This window comes from Gymnogyps californianus, chromosome 3 (genome assembly GCF_018139145.2).
Source record: "Gymnogyps californianus isolate 813 chromosome 3, ASM1813914v2, whole genome shotgun sequence".
Lineage (NCBI taxonomy): Eukaryota > Metazoa > Chordata > Aves > Accipitriformes > Cathartidae > Gymnogyps > Gymnogyps californianus.
The window spans coordinates 66,121,845-66,135,024 of NC_059473.1; the positions used below are offsets into that span (position 1 = coordinate 66,121,845).

Here is a 13,180-nt window from a genome sequence, read left to right on the forward strand (position 1 = left end):
GAGACTAAGCAGGTGCTCATTTTGCATAAACTGTCACCCTAGAAGTCTGCTAGAAGATCTTATACTGAAGCAAATTAATGGTTTCAGATTATGCAGAGCAGAAAATTCTTGTTATTTTCATTTTTTTGCCTTGGAAGCAGATGGTGAATGAGATGATTGGTGGTGTTTTGTTCCACCTCTTAATCAGCGAAATTTATCCTCTGCGTGACCTTGTGTGTGTAGTATATTTATAGCTATGTATTAATGCAGTCCTTCAGTGATTGAGTATCATTGCCTTATATTCACACTTCTGTCCATATGTCTTATTTTTATGAAATGTGGTTGTTATATTTGTTCTCAGTAACTTCAATTCAATTCAACTTAGTATGTGTGGTATATACATATATTTTTAAGCAGTGTGCTGCTTACACTTGTCTGTGTTGGGGCAGCTTTTTTTTCCTTAATCATTGTCACCTATGGCAGGCAAATCACCCGGTCCATTTCCAAATTGTGACTGGAGATTCAACGAGTTTCCTAACCCAGCTGCCCATGCTCTCCATGTTACCTGTGTTGAGCTCATGGCTCTGGCTGTTCCAGGGAAGGATGTGGGCAATGCATTACTGAATGTTGTGCTGAAGAGGTATGTTGGCTCTCTGAAACTGTTTTCTGCAATATATAATACATAATTAGAGATAGCTAAGGTAGTCTGTGATACTCATTTTTGTAGGTGTTTATAAATTTTTAATGAAGTATAAATACTTCAAGTTTTATATATGAAGTATTTTTGGAGGACAAACAAGGCTATAGGCATCAAGCAGAAAAAATAATGTGTTGGATTTCTGTGCTGTAGTGGATTGTGTGTCCTTCAGGAACAGTTAATTCAGCATGATCCCCTTTAAAAGAGAGAGGGAAGACCTCGCACAGGCAAAGAACTTATCTAGTGGGTTCAGTGGCAGAGAGGCTGGAAAAAGTCTGTTGTTCTTTCAGCTGTGCTGGGAGGAGGACACTTCATCAGTTAATATCACAGGATCTTTGAACGCAAAGAAAGGGCAGGAAGCATTGGCAGGACTCCGAATCCTCCTGATGCTAATGTAAAATCAGAGGTACTTTGAAACAGAGTGGTGTGCCAAGGCTAGCCTTTTGTCACAATGCATTAAGTTTGACCCATAGCTCTGTTTCTTGCTCAGCCACTGTGAAAAGAACTGAAGTGAAAGAAAGGACCTAGTATTCTTGCAGTGATTCAGATGTCATCTTGGAGCAGTGACAAACTGAAATGATTGGTTTTCGGCCTCATTCAGCTTAGTAATATATTATTGTTAGCTCTATTTGGGGCGCATGGAGGAGTCAATAAAACCTATTTGGTAGGAAGAACAGTGTGATAACAGCCTTTGAAGCTACTAATGCAAAATCATGCCTGAACAAAGTTTTGCAAGCAACATCACAATGGCATTTATACTGTCTGTTGGCTCTCCTAAATACCTGTATGTGTATAGTTCTCTCAACTTGAGAAATATTCTTTGCATAAGTATACCTTGTCTGCAGCACAAGAAGCACAAATTGCAATTGTGAATTTCAGAGCTTCAGTTTTCTTTTTCTCTGTCTCTAGTCAGCCGTTGGTGCCAAGAGAGAATATCACAGCTTGGATGAATGCGATTGGACTAATTATCACAGCCTTACCAGTGAGTCAATATGTTGTATTTTAAAATAAAAAAATCTCTTCTTCCATGTAAGGCTTATCATCTTTCTAGAGTGTGTTGTAAGAACTTCTGCAGTTTGCAATGTGATAGCCAACATCTGTAGATTCCACAGAGAGCTATTCAGAAGTCTACTTGCATGTTTGCAAAACACCTACTCATCCAGCATGGAAGAATTGACCACATTTTCTGTTTTTCTATTATGTTTTGAGGCTAGGGTGAAAAGAAGTAAATGACTCCAGTTTAAAAACAGTTAAATGCCACGTGTGTAGTATTAATTGAGAACTGGAACTATGAAATAAGAAGGTCTATAAGGGTTCTGATGCAAAGCTAATTTTCTATTAATGCTTGCACTTGCACATCCCCTGTCTCTTAAACCATGTAAGTGAGATGTGCCTACAACTGCAGAAGCAAATGTATGCAGTATTAGAGTTCGTGTATCAGTAGAAACTTTGATTTTCTGAATATAACAACTCTTGGTACCTGGCCAGGACTGCCCAAATAATTTTGATCTTGCTTATCTGTTGCTTATATGTGCAACAGTTATCCTTTCCTTGCGACTTCTCTTTCCCAACAAAATGGTTCCTTTTCTTGGAAGAAAGCCAACATGGATTTAATCCTTATTATTTTTGTAATGCTTCTTATTATTCTTCCTGTTCCGTCTCCTTGCATCTTCATCTATATTCTTTGACTTTTGTACCTTTTTTTTGTTTCATGTTTCCTTCTTGGATTTTTGGTCTGTTTGTGCCTGTACTCAGAAAACTCTGAAAATTCTCAGTCTCCTTCCATTAAGGCTTTTTGCCTCTGTTCTGCTTCTTTTGGAGACCTTTATATTAGCTAACTAAATAGTTAAATTCATGAAATATGTCTTGATAATGCCCCACCCTCGAGTGTACCACATCCACTAACATGGATGCTTTCTGTATTGTGCTTCTTAATTTTCATGTTTGTCAGACAGGGTTATGAACTACCATGTAGTTGAAAACATTTCAGAAATGCAATAATAGTAGAAAGAGTTGAGGAAGCATTGTCTTAGATGCTATTCTTTTCAGAAGCAATTCTGACTTTTTTGGGTTTTTTTCCAGGAGCCATACTGGATTGTTCTCCATGATCGCATTGTGAGTGTTATCAACAGTCCCAGCTTGACGTCAGAGACAGAGTGGGTTGGTTACCCATTCCAGCTCTTTGACTTCACAGCGTGTCACCAGTCTTATTCTGAGATGAGTTGTAGCTACACTTTGGCTTTGGCACATGCTGTCTGGCATCATTCTAGCATTGGACAGCTTTCTCTCATTCCTAAGTAGGTGTAATGATATTTGATGATTTAATTTCTCTTTTAAATTCCATGCATATTGTAGATAACAAAGCTGTACCTGTAGCACTTATACCAGCAAATATGTACAGGGGAGCTCCAAAACTCACCAAATAGATCACAATTTTTTTTCCAGCTCCCTCTTCCACTGACATAATGCTTGTTATCTGTAAGCTTCAGGGCTTTTGTCTAGAGTATGACTACCTTTAGTTAGCCTTTTTAATCTTGATTAGCTTTTATGCTTTTATGAATTTAAATTTTTCTTAAACCATTGACTGTAGCATATTCCTAAAGCATTAGCTGTAATCAGTAAATGTATCCTTAATTCTAGCAGGTACCCTTTACTGCAAGTTGAGATGCTTTGCTGTCTGAAGGATGTGGTAGTGGTCCACTTAATCATTAAAGCAAGTAAAAAATACCACTGCATTAAAAAGCTGATTAGACTTTCCCCAGTGCCGTGTTAATGAGAGAACTAACAGACTTCACTTACTAAGTCTTAAAATATTGCACAAAAATGAAGGTGGTATGATGTGTTCCTTTCCATTAATCCTGAACCTTGATTTAAGGCTAGTATTAAAACATCAGAGGACAGCTTTTTGACTGTGTATAGTGTTCTGCTGAGCTTAGAATTGTTACCTGTTCTAGTCCAGTAATAATGGCTGGAAATGTTCTAGATCTTCACTGAAATAACTAATGTTTGAAATAACTAATATTTGCAGAGCTACACTGTATTTTCTGAAATGAAGGCCCAAATCTGTGAGAGAGAATGTGATGTTTTGGCTAGAATTTGGGGTAGGGGAAAGAAGTGGGGGGGTGTGGAAATTCCAGTTGAAGTAGTAAGTGTCTTGAAATCCTACAGGTTCCTCACAGAAGTATTGATACCCATAGTGAAAACAGAGTTCCAGTTACTCTATGTTTACCACCTTGTTGGTCCTTTTCTACAACGGTTCCAGCAGGAGAGGACACGATGCATGATAGAGGTAAAGTGTAGCTCTTGGTCTACTTTATACAGTATATACTATTTTAGCTTTGGGACCATATTACAAAGCAGAATCTGTTAGAGATCTTTGATAAACATTCAGAATTAAGATCTATACAAATTAAACAGTATTTTCAAGGATCTGAATTGCTGAGTTGGTATTCAGCTACCCAGTTAACTGAGGTCTTGTCAGCTTGGTTCAGGATAAAACACCTAGCACTTTTTTTTTTTTTTTTTTTTTTTTTAAAAACAAAAAAAGAAGTACAACCCCCAAAATAGCAAGTAATACATGCTTTCTTTGGCTCTCAAACTGCATGCAAAATATGCATCAGACTTACTGCATGTTTTAAAAGTTTCTATGCAGGGCGAGGAAGTATGCAAGAGCTGAATTGTGAGGATGGAGGAGCACAAGCTGTTGCTTACATTCGTATCAGTGTGGATAAGGGTAGGGGAGGAGAAAAGAGATGGAGCTGGCCAGTAGGCAGACAAGCTGAAAAATGGCAGGTAGCAGAGACCCTTCTAGAAAGAAGAGCTTAACTTGGGAATCCTAAGTCTTTAAATATCTGTGCTGCCGGTAAATATACACAAAGCCTGTATGTCAAGTATGCATCTTGTCTTCCTCTAGAGTCTGACCAACATAACATAGAGGTCTACCACCACTACTGATTACTTTTTCATCCCCAGTTACCAATGTCTGTGATAGGGACTTCACTCTTAACCTTCTTAGGTCCCCATTAGCTCCTGTGCTGCAACTCTCCCCCGCCCAGTTCTTTCTAAAATACTTAGTTTGCATACATTGTTTTGTGAAGAAGTCAAAAAGTGTAGGGATGCATACACAGTGGGAGAAGAGTTTTGTAACTTTTGTTCCTGTATTTTTGGATATATCATGAACACAGGATACTGTAAGAAACTGTATCAGGTAGTTAAATAATCACATGGCAGTGTTTCTGTATACTTGTTTACATATTTCCTTCAGTTTTACCCCTGAGTTACAGCCTTTTCGGGTTCTTTTTAAGTATGCTTTGGAAGTGTGAAACAAAAAATACATATATAATTCTTTATGAATGCTTCCCCCCCCCCTTTTTTTTCTTTTTTTTTTTTTTTTTGTCTTAAAGCTACAATAAAAGTAACTCCAAAAAGTTTTTTCATAAAGCAGTGCTAACTGAAAGTACTGGAGAGCAACAGAAAGTACTATTTAGGCATGGATCAGTATCATTTTATAGATTCCTGTATAATACTCTAAATTGCTAGTAAGTATTGCTTTGACTGGTTCCTTCCTTCCTGTGTCAGGAAGGAATTTTTTTCTGTGCCTGCATTCTCTGTATTGAACCAAAATACAAGTTAAAAAGCTGTCGTCTTTCCATGATTCTTAACATTCCCATACCACTCCTTTTTATTTGCGAGGAGGCGATTGGGGAAATCGTGAGGAGTTGCTACCCTCAGAGTAGGCAGCAACTATCCTGTGACTTAAATGACCAAGCACAAAGTTCAAGTTTCACATTGCCATCTTTAAGTGGTTGTAGGCACTCATATGTTTGCACACAACACTTCCTTAATAAGTATATTCAAACACTGTAGTTGTAAACTCTTTGTAGAGAATGCTTGAACCGTTAAAATGCACTGTATGCATTTGCTGAAGACCTTGCTGGAGTCCAGATACGAGCTGAATGCAGTAAACTGTAATGTCTTCTCTCTAGAAGACTCAAAACTTTTCCTGGTTGTTTACTAAGGTCTACTTTTGCAAATTTTGTAGGCACTTACTCAAACCACATTGCCGTTAATGATGTTTAAGCACTAATTATGTAGCATGTACCAAAATACCGTCATTGCACTCACTGGAAGTTAATTTGGGAAAATGGGATCATTTAGTTAAGCATAATGGGATGAGTTAGACCTGCCCTTTTGTCCTTGTAAGAAAGTAAATAGGAATCACAGATACTTAAACAGAAGTACATATGTTTATTACGCTGTTTAACTGTATTTCTACTCTAAAGCATTTTAAAACGTGTTTTCATTTGGGGTGCTTTTTGTGTCTGTGGAAACAGATTGGAGTGGCATTTTATGAAATGCTCCTGAATGCAGATAGGTACAGCTCACACCTGAACTACATGGATCCTATATGTGACTTCTTGTATCATATGAAGTATATGTTTACAGGTGACAGTGTGAAAGACCAAGTAAGTAAACAGTAGATATTGATACTTTAATTATCTTTCTTCCCATATAGCAATTTAATCTTTTTATGAATTATTTTCATAGGTAGCAGTACAACAAAATGCTTAACAGTTGACTAGTCTCTATATGCAAATTAGGTAGTTGGTGCACTTCTTCACATTTAAAAGTTTTAGATGCAGTAGACTAGGTATCTCAGTTTTCAAGATTAATTTCTGTAGTCTGAAATTTAAGATATAGCTTGAGGGTGCTTCAAGTACTATTATTAAAGCAATCCCTAGAAATAAAGCTGTCGGATGTTTCATAACTTTTCCTCATTTCAATCTATACCTTTTAAGTTTTTACCTAATATCTGATTCATTAATGTAACTTGACATGTGACAAAAGCAAGAATGCATCCATGTTCAGTGAAAAATCATTCACCCAATTTAAGTTTAGTTTATACCAGTATGCACTTTTAAAAGTGTCAGTTGTGTGAGTTGTTTTGCAAAGCTTTGCTGTGCAACTCTTACATTGGGGAGGGTTTTTTTAAGGTTAGTTATCAGAAGAGGTCCAAAAGTTAACATTGTAAATAAAATATTAACATAAATACCACTATTTACTATATCTTTTTTCCTTTTTTCGTTGTGCTAATGTGATGTTTGTGTACAGTAGTGGCATATGTCAAAATACTCCTGTTTTACCAAATGCATTTCTGGTTTTTTTTACATTTTATTTCTTAATTTTTTTTTAATAGGTTGAGAAAATAATTTGTAATTTAAGGCCAGCTTTGAAACTTCGGTTACGCTTCATAACACACATCAGCAAAATGGAACCAGCTGCTGTTCCACAACAACCTCTCAATAATGGGTCACCAGCACAACAGCCTAGCCAAGTGCCTGTTAATGTTGCTTTGCCAGTAACACAGTGAAATGAAGTGTTTGGCTGGCCTTGATGTGAAGGCTTCCTTCTGTTACTGATCAAGGTGAAACATTATCTGATCTGAAATCTGGTATGCTGTGTAAAAGGAGAGAACCACGTACAGATTTCTGCTTCGTTTTCTTTTGCGTAATGAAGCTGTCTAACTATGCATGCCAGTCTTCTTACCTATTTATATCAGACACTAGATGAGGTATATGTTGCCTTTCTCTGAAAGCACTGAGTAAAGATTCTCTGCAAGCAAATACATGGATTTCTGAAGAGTTTACAATATCCTGCTCCCTGTCCTGGTTTGAGTCACCTGGATTTTTCCTTTCTTTCTGTCTGTGATGTGAAAGGACACTCAGTGTATGTAGCCTGGTAGAAAATGGCCTTTTTAAATTTGGGTTCCGCCTTATTAAAAATTTTTATTCTTTTTGTCCAACAGAAGAATTTAAATTCTTTTTGTTTGGGCAGACAAGTTAAGCTCTTATACAGAAACGCTCCTAGACGGAGAGATTGCATCAGTTGTGTTGAGTTAATTGTAACATCTTTCCAAAGATTAAGAATGAGCCTTTGAAAATATTTGTGAATTCTGTATGTACAGTTTACATTCAACAGATGAGCAATGGGTTTGATCTAGCATTAATTACTAGACTGTTACATTACTACCCAGAGGCTGTCTCCAGTGAATCTATTGGAAGTCTGCATATTCAGTTCAAGCTGTGCTGGTTCATATTTTATCTTTCCTATTTGGGAAATGGTGTAGTTTTTATTAAGTCAATCACATGAATTTTATGGATATCTTACTATATTTTAGATTTGTATAGTATTCTATTTTAAGTTTTATGTGTACTGTATTCAGCAGGTTTTGATAACAATTGAAAGGCTCAATGTTTTGTAAATACTCATCTTGTCTGACAAACTTTTTTAATTAAAAAACCACTTTAAAAGACTGTATTAGTATTGTTAAGCTATTTATTTTCGATACCCATTACCTTAAAAATAAGGATTGACCATAGCAAGTATACTTCCATGTCCCAAGTTCTGTATCAGCTTTACAATAATGCCAATTTCAACCTGTTACAAATAGAGTCCAGATTAGTAAGGTCAGGTTTGATTCATATCTCTCTGTAAAAATCTAACAGTTATGAAAAGGAGTTGTTGATTCAATGGGTGGAAGTTTTGTCTGTTTTTGAAGGACAGCAAACCTGGACTGCTGGTAACTGCTGTCATTTGTATTGTACTTGGATCCTAAATTCTGCCAAGTGTAATCTGAGTAACAGAGAACTGTGAGTGCTCTTCATTGAATTTGTAGTCTGATCGAAAAACCTGTTTGCCTATCATATGCTGTATGTTTGGTTTAAAAGGTCTTGTATTCCGTTCCAGAGTCAGGTGACTGTAATACCATTGGGCTCCATTTTGATAACAAGATGAACATAGTTGGTCTCCAAAAATCCAGTGGACCATTCTCTACAGACCTTCCTGTAGGCTTTCTGGGGCAGACCTGAGAAGCAAAATTCTGGTCGTAGATTTGTAGACTTCTGTTGGCAGTGAAACTGTGTTAAGACTACTTCTCTTCCTAAACAGTTTTTGGAGCACACAAATAGAAAAGCCTGCAGAAACAGCATGTTTCATGCCTGTTCTGCATGCATCTTCTAACTGAGCTAATGCTAACACCACAAGCATCTTTCTGAATTGTCTTATTTCATGTTGAAATAGTTTTGGTGCTTGATGTGGGACCCAGAGTGTCCCTTTTAATATTTAAACTAGCACCTGTTTTCAGTCACTGGGATTTCAGAGATAGTGTCGAGGAAGTTGGATAACTGTCTTCAGAAGCAAATCATGAGAGCTGTTGGAATTCTTTAAAGCTTTGGGTGTTTTTAGTTTTGGTTTGTTTTTGTTTCCTTTCTTTTGTGGGTCTGGAAAATTAAATTCTTAGGTGCTATGGCAGGCAACAGTGGTGTACAGAAACAGCTCCCTCATTCAGCTGTCTGTCTTCACAACACGTGCAGTTATGTTAAGAAGCTGACTGCAACACGCTGGCCTGGCGCTATGTGGAGGTGTTTTGCCACAGCTGGGCTGGCACTAGCAAATCACTGAAAAACTTGTGTTTCATCAATACTGGACTGCATTTGAACTTTTGACTTAGAGCGTAAAGGCTGTATATCCCACTAACAGTGCTACGAATCAGGACCCTGAGCCCTTGCTTACCTAGTAGAATTAGTGATTTACATGGTTTACATGTTACAAAATGCAAAGGGAAGACTGTCTCTTCCTCTTGAGCATGCACACTCGTTCACTGTGAAACTCAGCAGGTTTCTGAAGGTGCTAAACCCTCACTAGTTGGAATAAGGTATCTGTTTTGCTAGAATCTACACTTGCATCTTCAGCAGTACTGGTCTAAAAATTAATTCTTAACGTTGCTTTCTTTGAGTTAAATAACTTACCCTTTAAAATCCAGCTAACCAAATTCACTTTCTAAAGTACTAGCACAACAAGACAAAATTCCAGTGGAATTTCAGACATATGTTTGTAATTGATTATCACTGTCATATGGCTGCTTTTTAAAATTCAAAATACTGCATTTGGCCCTCTGCTGGAACTCACAGCAGTTGTGAGCAGTGAGGGGAAACTTAAGTCTGAGGTTTTGGTTTTGGCTTTTGGGTTTTTTTTGTATTCCAAATTACAGGTAGCCAGTACAGAATGGACACAATAGTACTAGGCTTCCCCCACCTTGTTTGACTTTTATAGAGAATATTTATTTAGTAAGACTTGAACAGTCTATTACAATATGGCTGGCTGAGTCAACAGATGGTTAGAAAAAATTTGAATTCCCTCTTCAACCACCAGAGGGAGATTTCTTCAAAAAATTTAATCTGATCTTCAGCTGATGGTGTGTGTATAATGCAACATCCTGAACACTCAGATCTTCCTTGGATCTACCAACTTTTTGATCCAAGATTTAACAGCTTAGAAGCCATATTACACTGTTGTCCTTGATGTTTAAAATACGCTTTGTTGTTTCTGTTCCTCATAAACAAGTTTGCTGGAGGACTCCCTAGAGCTATGGGATTTGCAGAATCTTCCAAACAAATACAAAGATTTTTAATCTTTCAAAATTGTCACAGATTTTTTTTTTTTAAATACCTAGTCACTTGATGCATGCAACAGTTACCAGAATTGATGAGAGATTTTTGTACTTAATCACCTCAAAAAATAAGCAATAGATAAGAACAGCATATTTGACTTTGATTTTTAGTACTAAGACTTTTTAGGACATAAATGAATACTTGTGGCTTGGCAGACTATACCTGAAATCATGCAGCCTTTTCTGAAGGTGCACCAAACGAGGATAATATCATTGTAAATGGCTGCTTTGACTCTTGAATTCATTTATTCCTGTGACTCTCCACAAGATGGGCTTACCCCCACCATGCCTACTGCTGAAAGTAATCTTACAATAGTGAATGAATGTTTTAATAAAAATGATCACGCAATATTTAACTTGCAGTACCCTCTGCAACTCCAAAAGGTAGAGAACGTTTTTGGTTTCCGCTGTGCCTGTGTTCCTTCAGCAAATACAAGCGCAGTAAGGCACAAACTTCTTTTTTTGGTTTAGGATCCAGAAACCCCACACGGAGAGGTTCCTGTCCAACCCCCCTATTTCTTCATTTATACATCTGCTATTGGCAGTGGTCAGAGAGACACCGCTGTGTTTCTGCATCCTTTCTTCTAATCATTTGAATCGAAAGAAAGGTCTTTTTTTTTTTTCTTTTTCTTTTTCCTTCCCTCCCCCAGATGTCTGTTCTGTATAAGCTCTTTTGAATTGTAGTGGTGTTCAGGTCTGGTCCTTCACCTCATTAGCGTTTCACACAGAGACCACTCTATGACTTGGTGGTGTGCATCTGATGTCAGATTTAATAGGAGCGAGTTGTTTTAAAGATAAGTGGGCACCTTCTAATATTTTTCTGCTGAATGTGAGGGAATCCTGTCTGTGTCCTGGTGAGAGGAACGCAGTGGGTTCCTGTCAGCCATCAAAGACAGAGGATCTATAGTTCTACCCTAACCCTGTTTCAGCACTGAGCAGGCCCAGGCTACTTTAGTTTAACTTTCAATTAAAAATCTGACGTGCCCCCACACCTAATTGCCCCCACATCAGTGCTGCATGGGAAATTTTCAAAGCAATGCAGATGCCTTTGAAGCAAAAGGCTGAGCTGCATGAAGAAGGAGAGACTGAGGGAGGCCGTGCAGGCACAGGGAAAAAACCCAACATTATTAAATAGTTCCTAGGTACATAATTTCATCCACATTGTGCAGGGCTCTGATCCTTTCATATCTTTGTTCTATAAATAAATTGGAAGATTGATGTTCCAGATTTAAGGTGGGGCTCCATTAATGATTTTTGCTCATGAGAAGATCTGTGTAGACTAATGTAAAGCTTTGTTTGGGTCAGAATTGTTTATTGTGGTGAAGACTTGAGGGGATGAGATTTATGTTTGGAAAGTGAAAGCAGAAAATATTGATGCGATAGCAAATTGCAGTTGGTGACATTAGGATTCAAGAAAGAAATTTGAAAAGAAAAAAAACTCATTTCACTGTAGTAAAGCTGCTGCTTTTTATTAGAGTTGCATCTGTAAGCCCTACCTGGGGACTTAAATACAGCTGTGGTGCTGGAAGCCCACAAATGCAAAGTGATCCTCTTTCATTGTAGGCTGAGCTGAGGCCAATCAGCCTGCACGTCAACAAGAGCCATTCTCAGTTACTGCCTCTCAGATGCAATCTCTTCATCACATGTATGAACCAAGATTCATATGCTTTATATTTTTATAATCCCCACGAGTATGGATTTTGGACACCTCTGCCTCTTTAATGCAGGTGTCTGTAATGTGGGGGGACTGGGAGGGAATATTGTTCTATCTGTGGCGCTGGGAAGGGATAGGCTAAGGCTTGCATTGCATTCCCTGGAAAATATATGATAAAACAAGGCTGCGGGTGACCTTACTCTTGGATTAGCTATTAGAGCATCCGTTCATCCTCTCCAGTACTGGACGTAAGGCACAAGGCAGATGAATGAGAGTGAATTGGTTAGTTGGTTGGTATTGTATTAAAGAGGCAATCAGGAAGGTGAGTAATGCTGGGGTCCCTCCGGAGCCAGAAGAGAGATGGCTGCGAGCCTCTGCAGTTCGGTTCTTGCTCTGAACTGGCCTCTGGGAAGAGGCCTGCCACTTTCCGTTGGCTGCTCATCGAGTCAAGGGAGGCTGGCTGGCCAAGCTAGGTGCTGGATGCTGGATTGGGTGAATGCCATCCAGTCTAGTGCTGACAGGATGTAATACCTAGTGATCTCTAGGACACGTTAAATACAGCAGGACAAGCAAGGAGAGGACGTACAAGTGTCGGTGAGTTCCATGATCACATCATTACAAATAGATAACTGATGGCTACAAACAGTGAAAAATGAGCAGACAGATAACAGTCTGATGGTCCTTCTGTATAACACTTGTACTGAGATACAAGACTTGCAGAGGCCTGTTCCACACGGATGTGAAGAATGTATCTGTCACGACTTTTTTTTTTTTTTTTTTTTTTTTTTTTTTTTGGGGATGAAGCACTTTTTCCCAATGCTGCTCTTGAAAGCAACGGCACATACATTTAAAATTAGTAAAGTTCTACTGAAGGTTGTATGAAACACAGTTAGCATGTTCAATGTGAAACAACAGCATAGCATTATCTGTATGATTGCACTGGAGTTGAGAAATTCAGTGTTGATTCCCACTGCAGCCATAACTCAGGCATGCCATTATTTATTAAATACTGTCAAGTAAAGAGCACAAAACAAGGTCCTGAATGAGCCAGTCCCTGCACTGAAGAACTTACAACCTGTAAATGAAGGTGTGCAGAAAGAGAACAACTGTATAGTTGAGAAAAAAATAATAACTTGTTGGGTTTTCTTATTAGCATATCAATTTTCCTGTGAGTGCTGCAAAAGCAGGATGCATGTGTGATATCTTTGAATGACTTTATGTAGGTGTTTGGCAAACGGAGAAGGGCCTTAAGAGGTGAGGACAAGATAAACAAATGGGAACGGAAATTGTTGATGTTCTCAGAAGGGTTGTGAGGTTGAATTCTCTAAGAAAATCCCTGTAG

General features: G+C 38.1%; 1 protein-coding gene across 7 annotated transcripts in view; it reads left to right on the forward strand.

Annotated features, from left to right (window-relative positions):
- The window catches only part of MED23 (mediator complex subunit 23), a 41,997-nt gene extending 34,004 nt beyond the window's left edge, over positions 1 to 7,993 (forward strand). For all 7 annotated transcript variants that reach the window (XM_050893131.1, XM_050893135.1, XM_050893132.1 and 4 more), the window contains 6 exons: positions 454 to 619; positions 1,586 to 1,658; positions 2,759 to 2,973; positions 3,845 to 3,965; positions 6,010 to 6,141; positions 6,873 to 7,993. In XM_050893131.1, coding sequence (XP_050749088.1) covers positions 454 to 619; positions 1,586 to 1,658; positions 2,759 to 2,973; positions 3,845 to 3,965; positions 6,010 to 6,141; positions 6,873 to 7,046 — 881 coding nt within the window. In that variant the 3' untranslated portion in view covers positions 7,047 to 7,993. The remainder of the gene's footprint in view (positions 1 to 453; positions 620 to 1,585; positions 1,659 to 2,758; positions 2,974 to 3,844; positions 3,966 to 6,009; positions 6,142 to 6,872) is intronic.
- Positions 7,994 to 13,180: the final 5,187 nt, after the last annotated feature.